General features: G+C 41.1%; 1 protein-coding gene across 10 annotated transcripts in view; it reads right to left on the bottom strand.

The window, feature by feature from the left end:
• Lrrc7 (leucine rich repeat containing 7) overlaps nt 1-15,779 on the bottom strand; it is a 688,618-nt gene that overhangs the window by 55,418 nt on the left and 617,421 nt on the right. For 8 of the 10 annotated variants that reach the window (XM_060392421.1, XM_060392420.1, XM_060392426.1 and 5 more), the window contains 2 exons: nt 15,119-15,238; nt 1,669-1,890 (listed from right to left, as the gene is read on the bottom strand). In XM_060392421.1, coding sequence (XP_060248404.1) covers nt 1,669-1,890; nt 15,119-15,238 — 342 coding nt within the window. The remainder of the gene's footprint in view (nt 1-1,668; nt 1,891-15,118; nt 15,239-15,779) is intronic. The other 2 variants (XM_060392428.1, XM_060392429.1) reach the window with 1 other exon arrangement.

Raw genomic sequence — 15,779 nt, 5'->3', positions numbered from 1 at the left:
TGCATGCATAAGTGTGCATATGTACACAGATGCAAGGAGTTAATCTTTGGTGTAGTTCCTTAGGTACCATTCACCTTGCTTTTTGAGATAGGGTCTCCCATTGGCCTGGAGCTCACTGAGTAGTCTTGTTTAGCCAGTGAGTGTTAGGGAGCTGTGGAGATCTTCCTCCTCAGCTCCAGGATCACCAGGGTGCCCACCCACACCCAGATTTTTCTAGGGCCCTGTCAATAGAACTCATGCTCCTGCTTGCACAGCAAGCACCTTACTGACTGAACTACCCCCCAATCTTCACAAAACCATCCAAAAGCAGTTGACAGGTGGTGGTGTTTTTAATTTAAAGGAAGAAAGAGAACCTTTGAAGGAGTGAGTGACTTGGCCAGGGTTACACAGCTCATAACAGTTAAAGAAGAACTTCAGATTCCGAGCTTCTGGCTTGGGGATCTTTCTTGAATGACAGATGGGAAGAACAGAGGTTAGGGAAGGCAAAACAGGAGAGAAGCAATGTGGAAACAATCCTGTTCAGAGCACACCTAGCAGGTGTGCACACTCTGCTTTGAGTGCTCACTAGTCTTGTGGGTTAATTACCAGAACAATGCCAACTTTTTGATGGAGGGCAACTTTTCCTGTGGAGTCAGATATGAATAGAGCCTTTGTTAGAGCATAATTTAAAATTTGTAAACTTTTTAGAACACCTGGAGAATCAGTACTATGTATCATTATCTGACTACAGGCATCTGCTGGCTTGTTACACATTAAATCCAACGTGTGGCCTGGATCAAGGACAGGGAAAAAGAGAATTATCTGGATCATCTATGATCCTGAGAATGATTGACACAGGACAGGTGTGAGAAAGAGACAATGCCTGAAGCAGGAGGAGTTGCAGTGATAACAGGCTCTTAGCAACATACACGGCCGAGCTAGAGAAAGAAGTTAATATTGACTGGTGTGTGTAGAGGAGAAGGTTGGTTAACATGTAAAGTTTTGAATAATAAATAACAGCATGGACCCTTTATAAAACATGTGAGGGGGGGTGAATGATTCCATAGACTTTGCCTAATAATCTGAACAATAAAGTAAGAGGGATTAATTGTATATGTTAGAGCTTGTTGTCCCCACTCTAAGCTTCTATCAGATGACATCTTTTCTGGTCTCAAGGAAGGAGAACCTTCTACAGTGGAGAGCAAGTCCCGATTCCAGTCAGGGAAGGAGAACAATCCTTCTCATTGTTAGGATTTTTCTGCATCACATTAACCAGTAGCTTTTGTAACATTTAAAATATTTCTCTTTCAATAATTTGTTAGAGTTTTTAATACTCTGTATTATACAACAGCTAGAAAATAGGACAAAAATGCTTTTCTGCAAATAAGGATAGAATAATAGCTCACTTTTCAGACCCTCCATTTCACTACGGGTCATAGTCAACATACCCCACCCATAGAGCTGCTTTGTAACACTCAAAACCTGTGCTGAAGGACTGAACTGGGGTGGCAGTAGAAAGGAAGGACATTTCATTTTGCATGTGAAAAGGCAATTTATCAGCATGTCATTGCCCATTGCCACTGGAAGCAATGGCCAGTTTCCATAAAGAGTGTGTGGAGGACCAACATGCAGCATGGAGTTGTTTTAACTTCCTGAAAGCTTATTTACTTTTATGAGAGCCTTCCTTACCTGCTCGGGATAGCCGTCCATACTCCTCTGCCCTTTGGTTTGAATTAAGCACCGTCCAGGCTGAGGTCCCCGGGTGGCCTGTGATGAGGGGATCTGGATGGGCAATGGCGACTGGAACTGCTGAATAGTTACTTTGTTGACGTTCCCTTCATATGGCTGCTGCTCCCGGCTGCGGTGCTGAAGGCTCTGTGACCCCATCAGGGTCTGAATGTGGCTGCCTGCCTGTGGAAAGCAGAATCATCAGGCCGGGTTCCCTATGATGTAAACGGAAGGCATCAGTGCAACTCAATGGGCAAGAGGTTGGAAGAAGATACTCCACAGGTGACAGGGCATCACAAGGCCTGGGAAGGATGACAAAGGAAAGGTAGGGGTGTGCCCATGGGACTGGTGGAGAGGTTGATACTGGTGCAGATATCTGGTGGTTTGCCAAACATTGTTTTATTCCTGATTTTAAGGAAACAAAATGCATCTGAAAAGAATAGCAAAGAAAAAAAAAGTTCACAACTTAAAAATAAAGGGGACTTCTAGTTGACATTTATCTTGAAACTAACCCAGAGAGGTATGTAAGCTCTTTAGCACTGGGGGACAACAATCCTGCTTCCTAAGGCAAAAACAGAGGCATTGCCTAAGTTCTATGACACGGGAACACAGCAAGCTTGTTCAGAAGAGAATAATCAATATTTATTTGTTTGTTACATTACTAGCTCAAGAGCATTAGAAAGGAATCATGTGATAAATGCCTATAAGCAGCTGCCATGTGTGGGAAGGGAGGTGTACTGAGAACTAGCTGTGCACTTTCCTTTGTTTTAATGCTCTTAATGATTGTAGAAAAAAAAACACATAGTCAAGATGGAAAATCATCTTGAGGGAAATATTTTGTTGAGTCCAAACAAGAGGTAACTTGAAAAGAAAATACTGTAATTTATTAATTGGCAATGTGCAAAACAAAATAAACAACTGTGGGTTGTATTTCAGATGTCCAATTAGCTGCCTCAGCACTATGAACCATCTTCCAATTTCATGAACATTAATGATGTGTCCGTCATAGGGGACTGGAAGGAAATGTGTGGGGTTTTAGCCTATACCAGTACAAGGTACAAAGAGTTACCCATACGCAGAGGCGACAGCATGAGAACCTCACAGACCCAGCTTGTATAACCTCAAAGACAAATGCTTATTCCCAGACTCATCTGTTCTCTTAGGAACCTGCAGAAACCTTGACACTTTACTGCCAGTCCAGGAGACTGGAAGTCCTTATGGCAAGGTCAGCTCTTCTCTGCTGCCACAGGTTTTTCATCCTCTTGTTTGGTGGATGGAAACACTGGTAAGCCCAGGGCTTCATTCTGTGTTGTCTCCTGAGTGACCTTGCTTGGCAGGGACAGTCACATGTCAGAGAGAATACCTGAGGTCAGAGGAGGAAGGGTTGGTTTCTGTGTTCCTATCTTGTTCCGACCTTCATTGTTAAAGTGTTTGGCAACTTTGGCACCTTAATATATAATCTGCATGAGAAAATCAATAATGTCTGCTTGAAAGCTTCTCTGCTGATTAATTTGGAAATGACTCTGATCAAAGGTGAAATAGACTTCTCTATTCTGCAGAACTCTGAACTTTAGCTTCCTTTTTTTTTTTTTTTTGTTTTGTTTTGTTTTTCCTGGTGTATTTTTCTTCTGTCATAACAGGCCAGTTTGAACTCAGGATTACATAGATGTTTGAATTGTTTCTGTATGGTTTGTATGTACGTTTTCATGTGTGTATGTCCATGTGACAGCCAGAGGTTGACCCTGAGTGTCTTCCTTAATTGTTCTCTCACTGAACCTGAAGCATATCGATTTGGCTAGGCTAGCTGGCCAGTGAGTTCCAGGCATTGTCAGCCTCTATCGCTCCAGTTGTGAGCTTACAATTATCCCTTATAACTGGATTTTTTTTTTTGTAGATTCTGGAGATCTGAACTCCTGCCTTTGTGGGCACTTTTCCAACCAAGCCATCCCCCTACCCCTATTTTTGAGCTTTTGAGAGCATACCGCATATCCCACTTTACCCTTCTCTGTGAGTGGCACAGTCAGTGCAACTAATAAGCAATAGCTCCCATCCAAACATGTGGTGCTGGAGAGAGTCCCACAGGCCTCACATGTACTACCCCACTTAGTTTTCACAACAACGTTAAGAGGTGATTATCATCATCATCATCATCATCATCATCATCATCATCATCATCATCTGATTTTACAGAGGAGGAAACTAAGGTTATGCAACAGTATACAATGTTTCCAAGTAATTCATATAACTTGGGAACTGTCAAACCAGCATTTGACAAAGCTGTCTACCAAAGGTCATTACACTGCAGCCTGGTCCCCATCATCAGTCAATGAGAACAGACAGGGAACCATGCAGAGGAGCCACAGGGTCTGGCCAGAATTCACAGTAAGTTTGCTAGCAGCTCATGTATTGCCCACTCAGTGGATTAGGCCTGCAGGCTGTCTTAGGGGCCTTTAGAGAACAAAGTGTATGTTCTCAGCTTGTGTGCATGGAGAAGCAAGCAGTCACTCTGGAAGTGGTGCTGCTGCCCATCCACTGTCCTGGGCTGTGGGCAGTGGATGGCAACTTCAGCTGCAGAAAGCAAAGAACAAACACCTAATTGTGTAAATTAAGCAGACACAAGTGACAAGCAGACACTTAGAGGGATGGTTGTGGCTCAAGGATGGGAACACACTTCTTGAAGGTGAGGAAGACAGTGATAGTGAGGTAGGCCACGCTGACAGAAACACACATGTCAGAGGCTGGGTTTGCTCAAGCGGGGGAGTTCAGAGAAGTAAGCCGTGTGTACACTGCCTCTCACTGTATGAGGAACGCAAACACAAAGGCTTCTGCAAAGACAGTGTGATATGTTTGGAATGACAAAAAGAAACAATGGCTTTGGTAATTTCGGAGCTTTCAAGGCAAAGCTGGAGAAAACCATCTATATTCCATAACAGAGTTGAAATATAGTATTTTCAAGTTGACCCCAAAACAAACTGTCAAGGTTTACAGGGGAAAAGTCTAATATCCTTAGAACTCAAGAAAACAGAGAACACCAGAAAACAGAAAAGAACATTGATTTGATGCCAAATGCTATAACTCACCTAAAATTCATCCCTAAACAAATTGGGCTGCTTCTTCTTCCTCTTCTTCAGTGTTTAGAAGGTTTATACAACATAAAAAAAAACCCAACAACAACAAAAAGCTGCCTGTTATGACTGAGGTAGTTTGGCTCACGATGTTCCTTCAGACCTGAGCATGAAGCTGGACTCTACCCTGGGATGCCTAGTCAGGCCTGAGTCTTACTAACCATCTTGGCTCTTAAACAACTGGAGTTTGCTTGGAAAATCAAACTCAGCTTCAAGGGATGACAGCTCATGGCACCTAGGGTGCTCAAAAGTGCATGATTTATGTTCTGAACTTAAATAGCTGCTGAAGTACAATTTTTAATATCCAGAGGTCAACAAGGGTGCACTCAAATGACCAGCACTCAGTAGCTCCTCCCACCCAGGAACAATAAGACTCCTGCCTTCCCAGTGAGATGTAGGACTCCATGATAGTAAGGCATGTAGACCAGGGCCTCAGAGGAAATCACTGGGGAGCTGGACTTCCACCTCAGCCTAGTAATAGCAAGGAACTTCTGTCTGAGGTTTCAGTGAAGGTCAAAAGGGACACCTTTCTTTTTAAAAGTTTTATGTTGAGATTGATTTTTATTTTATGAGTGTGTATGAGTGTTTCGGCTGCATGTGTGTCTGTGCACCATCAGATCCTCAGGCACTACACTTACAAATGGTTGTGAGCCACCACATGGATGCTGGGAACTGAACCTGAGTTCTCTGGAAGAGTTAGTGTTCTTAACCATCAAACCATCTCTCCATCTCCAATGCCTATCTTTCAATTTTCTCTTGATTACAAGTTACACCCAATCCTTCCTCAACTGAAACAGAATCAGAGAAAGCTAGCAAAATAGAAAGACCAAATTGGGATGGAGAGATAGCTTAGTCAATAAAGTGCTTGCCTTGCAAACAGGAGGACTGAGTTAATTCCTAGAATCTGAGTTTACAAACCAGGACATGTTGGACATACTTTCTGTGGTGTATGCTTTCAATTTCAGCACTGAAGATGTGGAGACAGGGACATTCCTGGATTTTCAGGTGAGTACCAGGACAATAAGATACCCTGCCTCAAAACAAAGGTAAAAGACAGTGACTTTGGTATTCACATGCATACATACCCATGAACAAGTGCAGGCCCTACACAACATGTATACACTATACCACACACACACATACATGCACACACGCACATATCAATGCACACACATGCACGCACGCACACACACACTCACACACACATTTCTATACACAGAGTTTTATAACAGAATATTAACATGTGCATATTTCAACAGGAAAATGGCTCCTTATACAATCAATAAATGTCTACATTGAGAGGATGATGGTGTTAGAATTATCTTCTTTTAAGGCAACCATCAAGTAAAAAACCTCAATGACTGACTGTTCACACCCAATATACATGGATAGCAAAAGCCATCAGCAAAGAAATATAAAGCCTCAGTGACCAGAGACAGGCAGAAAGAAGAAACATATGGCTTTTAGAGCTGAAAAGCATAGTGGTTGAAAATGAAAGCCTGGTTGCTAGAGAATCTTGGCATGAAGAAACAGAAAGCTTAGAATTAGGACCACAGAAATCATCCAGTCTGAGTAACAGAGAAAGAACACACTGGAAAAATCTGAGAAAAGTCTCACAAACCTGTAGGACTACACAGTATTTTAGTAATCATGTTGTCGGAAAGAGGGTGGCGCTAAAATCTTACCAGAACAGAGCTAAGCAGAAAATTCTCAACAGAAGAATACTGAATGGTGGAGAAACACTTAAAGAAATGCTCAACATCCTTAGTAATCAGGGACTTGCAAATCAAAACAACTCTGAGATTCTATCTTATACTGATCAGATGGCTAAGATAAAAAACTCAAGTGACAATACATGCTGGAGAGGATGTGGAGAAAGACAAACCATCCTCCATTGCTGGTAGGAGGGCAAACTTGTACAGCCACTTTGAAAATCAATCTGGCACTTTCTTAGAAAATTGGGAATAGTACTATCTTAAGATTCAGCTATACCACTCCTGGGCATATACCTGAAAGCTGCCTCACCATTCAACAAGGACATATGCCCAGCTGTGTTCATAGCAGCTTTATTTGTAATAGCCAAAATCTGGAAACAACCTAGATGTCCCTCAACGGAGGAACGGATACAGAAATTGTGGTACATCTACACAATGGAATACTACTCAGCTACTAAAAACAAGGAAATCCTGAAATTTGCAGGTAAATGGATGGAACTAGAAAAGGTCATCCTGAGTGAGGTAACACAGAAACAGAGACATGAATGTATACAGTCACTTATAAGTGGATATTAGCCGTATAATATAGGACAGCTATACTGAAATCTATAGACCTAAAGAAGCTAAATATCAAGGAGGACCCTAGGGAGGATGCTTAAAGCTCATTCAGAATGGGAAACAGGATAGACACCAGAAAGAGCGGAAGAGAGGAAACAGAATGGGAGCCTACTATAGAGGGTCCTCTGAAAGTTCCACCCAACAGGGGATCAAAGCAGATGCTGATACAGCCAAACTTTGGGCAGAGCACAGGAAGTCTTATGAAAGAAGGACACAGAGGGGACAGGAGCCCCACAAGGAGACCAACAAAGCTAAAAAACCTGAACCCAGGCGGTCCTGCAGAGACTGATGCATCAACTGAGGATCATGCATGGAAAGGACCTATACCCCCTGCTCAGATGTGGCTGATTGGCAGCTCAGTCAAGGAGAGCAGGGGCTTCCTCTGTCATGTTGATTACTTGCCCCTGATTACAGAGGAAGGGGATCCAGGTAGTCCTGATGAGACTTGATAAGCTATGGGCAGATGGCAGAGGAGGAGAACTCCCCCTTTCAGTTGACTAGGGGAAGGGGATGGGAGAAAAAGGGAGGGAGGGTGGGAGTGGGAGATGTTGAGGGAGGGAGCTTTAATCGGGATATATATGAATAAATTGTAAAATAATAATAATAATAATAATAATAATAATAATAATATCCTACCAGAGGAAACCATGCCCTGGGGCTGGGGAGATGCCTCAGCAGCTAAGACCACTTGGCCCCTGCAGTCCCCAGAATCCACATCCTGTAACTCCAGCTCCAGGGGATCTGACACCCTCTTCTGGTCTCCATGGGCTCTGTACACACACATAACTAAAAATAAAATAAATCTTTAAAAAAAACTCCCCCCACTGAAACCTTGAAATTTGGTATCCGAGAAGGCTTAACAGGTTCAGGAAGCAGAGAAAAACAAGGTGCATGTGCAGACACAGCTAAATTTGATGACTAAAAGCTAAGGGCAAGCAAAACCTTCAAAGCAACTAGAGAAAAAGATGACACCTTCTCTATAAGGGAAAAACAATTTGAATGTCAGCAGATGTCTCATCAGAAGCCATGAATGACAGAAGAAAATTACATAATTTTCAGTGGTTGGAAGAACTGTCAGCCCAAATCCTCTAACAATCCAAGTATTCTTCAGCAATGAGCAGGAAATCAGAACCGTCTCAGATGAGGGAACTAAGGGAAATTTGTTCTCCTAAGAACTCTCTTAAAATAGCATCATAAAGCATCTCACCAGCAGGAAGGAAACAGAAAAAGAAAAACATGTAGGATTAAGTAGAGGGAAGAAACATTGCCAAAAGATCTGCCAGTGGGTAAATCTAAACAAAATTCAGACACTAGCTGATGTGGATGTGTGCACACACGCACAGGTCAGATGCAAGAGGAGTTGGCCACACACAAGGCTGGTGAGAGTGTGAAGGGGAGGGTGGTCCACTAAATTCTGATACCAGTAGATTTGTAAGCTCCCTCTCCCATGAGTGTGTGTGTGTGTGTGTGTGTGTGTGTGTGCACGCATTCATGTGTGTGCGTGTACACCTCAAAAGCAGCACTACAAAGTTATGTAGAGGGTCATTTTAAAAACATAATAAACTGAAATGAAATTCTAAGAGATGTCCCAGTAATTGATGAGAAACAGGAAAAATAACCACAGAAGCAAGAAAACTTACAATCAAAATTAAAAAAAATCAGATAAAATGAAAACTTTGATGTGTCAATTCTTAATTTATTGCTGCTTTCGTATGTGTAGATGTGGAGCATGTGTGTGTCTCTACCAACATGCTTGTGACTGTGCATGTGGGTACATGTGTACATGTGCATGTGAAAGCCAAAGGTTGATGCTGGGATTGTCTCTCAGTTCTCCTCTCTCTCTCAACATTCTCTTACTGATCTGAGTTTACTGACTGGGCATAGCTGGCCAGCAAGACCTAGGGATAGGTTTCTATCTGCCTTTACAGCACCAGGGTTACAACATGGGCTGACTGCTCCTAGCTTTCCACCTGGGTTCTGATCTGATCCTCAGGCTTGTGTGTGGCAAGACTATCAACCGACCTGCTTTCTCAGCTCCCCAATTCTTACTTTAAACACAATGATACAGGCAGGAAAACCCAATCTACAAAGTGATACTGTGTAAATGTCAATTAAAGGAAAAGAAAAGAGACTTTACCTAAGACAGATTGGAATTTTACACTATGAAAGAAGCTAGTTCATCGAAAATTCTAGCCATCTTACATGCAGTCAGACAACAGAGGTGCAGATCTGGCAAACAAAAATTATTGAATTAAAAGAGAACTAGATGAGTGTAATATCCATTTTAAATAACTAATAGAAAAACAGAGTGAAAATTATCAAGATTATAAAAATATAGAGGAGGCCAACATTGCTACCTTCTCCCTAGTTTACTGTAGGAACCTGCCTATTCTGTGGCCTGAACTGAGAAACAACTACCAACAAACTGATGTCACACCAAAGGTGGTCTCCAAACACAAGTCACTTAAACTATGTGCCAGTATCAGAAGGATGGAAGGATACTCCCAAACACCACAAATAACATATTTCTAAACAGTCCAGCCTCAATGAGAAAGCCTAGCCATGTAAGACAGTGCATTGAATACTGTATGAAAATATGATATATGAAGGTCTGTGGGACATAGCTAATGCATAACTAAGAGGGAGAGTCACAATACCAAATTCACCTGCTAGGCAGAGACACATACACAACCCCCTTCAGTGACAGCAGAGAAAATCAGTGGAGCAAAGAGATTAAGACTAAATACTCTGAGCTGTTGGGCGTAAGCCAGGACTTTCCGAAAATGACTGCAGTGGCTCGGGAAACAATAGCAACAATTGATAAATGAGATTTAACAAACTTAAAAGTATTCTTCACAGCAAAGGAAACACTTAAATCAGTGAAGAGACAGGCTAGAGAATGAGAAAAAATTTCATTAGCTATGCATCTGATAAAATAACCAGAATACTTAAAGAACACACAAGACCTAAATAACCAGAAATCAAATAGCCAAGTTAATGAAGAAACTAATGAGAGGAGCAAACAGTTCTCAGAATATAAAATGGCCAATAAACAGATGAGGCTTCACTTTTATCACCCTTCAGGGAAGTGCAAATTAAAACTATATTGATAGTCTCCCTAACCCCAGTCAGAATGACAACCATTCAGAGTAACAACACATGCCAGTGAGGATGTGGACAAAGGGATCCCATACACACCCAGCAGGGAATCTAAACCAGTTCAGCCATTGTGAAATCAGTATGGAGGCGGTATTTTTTTTTTTTTTTAAGAAAACTGAAAATAGACCTCTCATACGACCCAGCTCTATCACTCCTGAGTTCTAACAAAGAATTCCAAGCAGACATATCTTAGAGACCCTTGAACACCAAAGCTTCTGGCAGCACACAAGAGCTAAGTTACAGAACCAACCTCAGTGTCCAATAATGGGAATGGGTAAAGAAAAAAAAAAGAGAATTTCTGTTTTAGCCATATGGAACAAATGGAACAAATTTATGCTTTTTGTAGGAATGTTTTCTCTCTTTTTTTTTTTTTGTTGTTGTCTGTATCTAGATTTTATACAGATGCATGAAATCATGAATGTTTGTGGCATGAAAATGGAAACAAAACTGTGTAGGGCCCATGGGGCTCTTGGGAAAAGGAGGGGGCTTGGGAAGTCATGTGTCCTTATTTAACCCACCACAAAGCACAATGAATACACACCAATGGGGGAACAGGAATGAGCACACTGAGTGATCAGACAACAACTGGTTCCAATTCCTTGTTTCTCAGTTCCATATGGTCAAATCTTTGTCTCCTGAAGCTGTGAAGATGACATCAGCTTTTCAAGAACCTTGCCTCGGTGCCTGATTAATACTGCTCACATGCATGATTATGACAATTCCTTAAGAGCTAATGTTAAGAACGTCTTTTTTTTTTAAATTTGCATTTGGTGCCCAATGCAAATTTATCCTATCCTGTCGGGTGCTAGATTACTGTATCACAGAGCTTGATGGCATTTCTGCAGCGTGAGCAGCATTCACAGGTCTGGCTGATCTTGGAGGGTTTGGCTAGAGGCAGGTGACCCACCACGTGGTCTCTGATAACAGATGAAAGATGAGATAAGGCCTTATCTTTTGGTGTCCCATGCCACAAGGTGGCAGCTGGATGAGGTCAGCCATCTCTGTCTTATTGAATACCCATCAGCACACTGTTCTATGGTAAAACATCAACACACAGAACACAGCAATGGAACTGAAAGTTATTAGCCCAAGTGGACAACAATGACACATCCATGAGAGTGGGATGTGGCAACAGTCAGTGTCTGTCTGCTCATTTCAACCTGTAGTGTTTTCTAATGTCACTTTCACAAGTCCCTTCAATAGAGAGATGAGACAGGAAATATTAGCAACAGTGATAAAAGCTATGAGTCATTTCTTTCTATCCTAATGTTTTTAATAGCGTGATGGAGTTAGAGGTCTAATAACCACATGACAAGAAATTAAACCTTCTCTTTGGCAATAACCCTTGGCCAACAGTTGCTATCTTTAGGTCTTCTATTTACAGTCAGCCAGGGGCTTTTTTTGTGGTGTTGGGTTAATTCTGTGCTTTTGCTTCTAGATTTTTTTTCAAAGCTAAGATAATGTGAATGTGATTGATTTATCTTGAATTTCTGAAGAGAGTAATCATCTGCTTTATGGGATACCTGTGCCAAAGACTGATAGATGAAATGTTTTGATCCAACACTCTTTTCATTGCTTTCATCTGTGAGGAGTTTATTTTCTACCTCTGAGTTGATAGATATCTAATAGATAAATTTGGGTATGGACTTCTATTAAAGGGACAGTTCAGAGTCAGTAGAGACAAAAAGGGTCTCTTGACTTCGTGGCCACTGCATGGCCACACTGGCATCAGAAGAAGATATAGGAATATTCTCTGCTAAGAATAATGCCACATCATGTAAGAAGACAGAACAATGACTCTCATGTTAAACACCTGCTAGTCACTTCTGCTTTACAACAATTTTTGTTTTATGTTTCACAAGCTACTATCCACATTGCTTTTGAGATTAATTGTAATTACATAATAGAAAAATAAGCTTTAAAATTTTTGCATAATCCAGTTAACATTAAAAGCAATCCATACAGCTATACCATCCTGTTTTTTTTTAATCAAAACAAATATTTGAAACAGATTAGGAAAAAGGAAATGATTACTTCTTCAAAAATATCTTCCTGACTCAGGTATTAACATGGAACTGACTCTGTAGACTCTTATATTCATGGAATTTTGTGCTTTACATAATTCTGGTTTACAAGTATGCTAGTCCCTTTCCCTCTCCCTTCTTTTTCTCTCACCTCTGTCTATTACAATCTCCATTCAATCTCCATTACAATCTCCATACTCTCTCCTCTGTCTATTACAATTTCCATCTGTCTTCTCTAGCATCTCTTCATCTCCTGGTAACTACATAGTAATAAGAAACAGCAAATCTGATTAACATACTTATTCTTTTAAAGATGTTTGTTTACTTATTTAACTTATACCTATTGACTGTATGCCTCTGTGTGGGCTGGTGCATGGATGTGCAGGGCCCAGGGAACAGAGGTATTAGATTTTCCTAGAGTTTGACTTATAGGCAGTTGCTAGGAACTGAACTCAGGTGCTCTGCAAGACAGTACATGTTCCTAACTGCTAGTACATGTCTGTAGCCCTAACATATTCATTATTATTTCCATCACACGTAATAAAAACACTGCTGTATTGATTTTCTAGAAAATATAATGTTAATTGACTCTTCTCAAAGAGTCCATTTCTTACCTTTATTCCAGTTTGCTTTAGGGATGCATGAAAGGGTTTTTCACAAGATACTCCTGGCCCTACCTGTTAGGTTTGTACTTCATCTAAGCCTTTTTCTCTACAAACTATGTTTCCTCTTCTGAGAGAAGCTCTTGGCTTGCTCTTCAATTCTAAGCTTTCTCTTTTGCAGTGCATTCTCTGAAAACTTGTCAGAGAACTGTTTAAATAAATATTGCATCATGCCATTTCCCTTTGAAAATACCTCCATTTTCTCCCCTTCTATTTCCTGCAGGATAGAGCTCACAAGGTTTGAATTCCACTTGTCCTTAGTTCCCTTTATCTCCTCCCAAACTGATGCCTTTTTAAGACATGGCTGCAGCCTGCATCTCTTCACAGCACACACCACATTGTGCTGCTCAAGAGCTGAGTGTCGCCCAGGCGTGAGTGGTGTCTGTAAGGCGCTCACCAACCCGTGTCGCCCAGGCGTGAGTGGTGTCTGTAAGGCGCTCACCAACCCATCAGAGGCAAACAACCAAGGTTACCTATGGTGTAGGTAGATTATGAAGTGTAGTTACAACGTGACAACACTGGATCCTCAACACTGCAGTGCAATACCCACAGCTGGCCGAAGGGTGGCGCCCAGTGTTCTCCCTACAAGTATGCGGAATTCCAAGCACAATGGGTGCCGTGTCCTCACAAAAATAATTTTCTTATGTCTTAGGCCAGAAATGCACAGATCTGGTCCTGCACAGATCTGGTCCAGTTCTGCCCTTTTGTGGCTGTTTTTAGGGCTTATTTCCACTATCATAACCAAATTTACTCATTGTTAATTCTGTAAAATATTCCTTTGTGCAAACAGCATAATTTACATAATTTCCTACTGACAGAAAGTTGAATCTGCCTACTTTTCTGGTATATGTTACAGGACCTTGAACGACACTGAAGGTTTGCTTTAGCAATCTTAGACTTGCTTTGGAGCACGGCCCGTGCTCAGGTGCACTGCATCATGTGACACCACAGTGGCTGTGCCCTGTGTTCTTACAGGCATGTAAAGTTCTGTGTGCGAAACAGCAACTTGTGTGTCCCAGACCTTTCTACTTAGCCTGTATAGTCCATGAAAAATGGGATTGTACCTACTTCCTTGACTGCTAACAAGGATTGGTTTTGATGTAATGTTTGCTGATTTACCCTCTCAGGTCTGTTTATACTCTATTAATTTAAAAACTAAGTTCTGTGTCTCTTAAGTGATTTGTAAGAACTTAAAATCACAGTAAGTGGCACAGGGCCTCCCTCCCTCACAGTGCTGGCAGCTTTCGCTTTGCTGTGGTGACCCCATGTGGTCTGGGTCACTCACTATACACATTAGGTTAAAAGCTTCGTGATGCTTGTATTCATCTCTGTTTCTCCAGTGCCAAGCAAGTGCTAAGTATGGAGTGTGACACCATTGCTCTGTAAGTGCTTGCCAGACATACTTTTAAAACATATTTATTGTACTTATTAACAGGTTTTTGAGACAGGGTTTCTCTATGTAGCTTTAGCTGTCTTGCTTGCCTTGTGGATCAGGCTGGCCTCAAACTCACAGATATCCACCTGCCTCTGCCTTCCAGAGTGCTGGGATTACAAGCTCCTGGTTATAGATGATTTTATATGTGTACATGTATGTACGTGTGTGGCCATATATGTGCCACAAAGTGTGCGTGGAGGTCAAAGGACAACTTGTGGAAATTAGTTCTCTCTTGGCTTGAAGGCAAGCACTTTTACATACCTAGGCATCTCATTGGCCCTGTTACAACTTTAAATATGGCAATTAACCCTTTTTACGCTAAATATGATTTTTTGGCAGTTGGTTATGTGTACTGTTGAAGCCAAGGCTAACTGAAGAGTATGTAATGCATCTTTCTGTCTTGTACTTCAAAGCATGCCCTAAGATACTCTTACAAATGTTGAATCCACAGAGGGAAGGTTGTTTACATACAATTATTACTAATTGAGCACCAGGCTGTGCTTATTTCCATTCTTTTCAGTGCATTGGTAGTTGACCAGAAGCCCTTGAGCGGCAGAATACTTAGCCTGAATTTACCATGAAGTTAGAAATGATGTTGAGACACAAGATATGGACTATATATTATGATAGATGTGTGTGAGGTTCATGGTTTGTGTCAACTTGAAATGATTACCTTTTTAGTAATGGTGTCCGGAGGTACATCCCGCCTCCCAAGTGGGTAAGGATTCCACTGGCTGCTAGGAGACACATCTTCTTGTCCATTGTCTAAAATGTTGCTTTGCTGGGACGGGGTCTATTGCGAAAATGGTATGGCATTCTTTAGTGATGTTTACGATAGTTTTCTGAAAAGAGTCCCTAACAATTATGGTAAAATTAATTTTGTTTGATTATAGAAAACATATATCCTAACTAGAAACACTATTATATGCTATTTGCTGAATAAGAATTCTAAGCTCACAGCTATTTTGGAAACAATGAGAAATACAATTAAAGTAACCATCTCAGAATTATTTACTGATTTTTAAAGTTTAGATTCTCTATAGTACCTAAATAAAGATAAACAGAATAAAATTAATCAATGCTTTAAAAACATCAACAACATTTTAAAGCTTGCTTAGTTTGTCTCTTTAGTTTGATCTTACCAATTATAATATAAATTGAAACTATGCAATCCATAAATTGTAATGTGCAATATTCCAAGCCATACCCTAATATGAGTTTTTCCATGTGGTTTTGTAAGGATGCACCTTCTGCTAATCCTTGGCAGATCAGCACTGGCAGATGAAGATGTTTGATGCTGTGCTCTATCAACAGACAACTGCTAGAATTATGAT

This window comes from Meriones unguiculatus, chromosome 10 (assembly GCF_030254825.1).
Source record: "Meriones unguiculatus strain TT.TT164.6M chromosome 10, Bangor_MerUng_6.1, whole genome shotgun sequence".
In the NCBI taxonomy this organism is placed as follows: domain Eukaryota; kingdom Metazoa; phylum Chordata; class Mammalia; order Rodentia; family Muridae; genus Meriones; species Meriones unguiculatus.
Note: the sequence above shows the minus strand (reverse complement) of the source record. Positions and strands in the feature narration are given on the sequence as shown.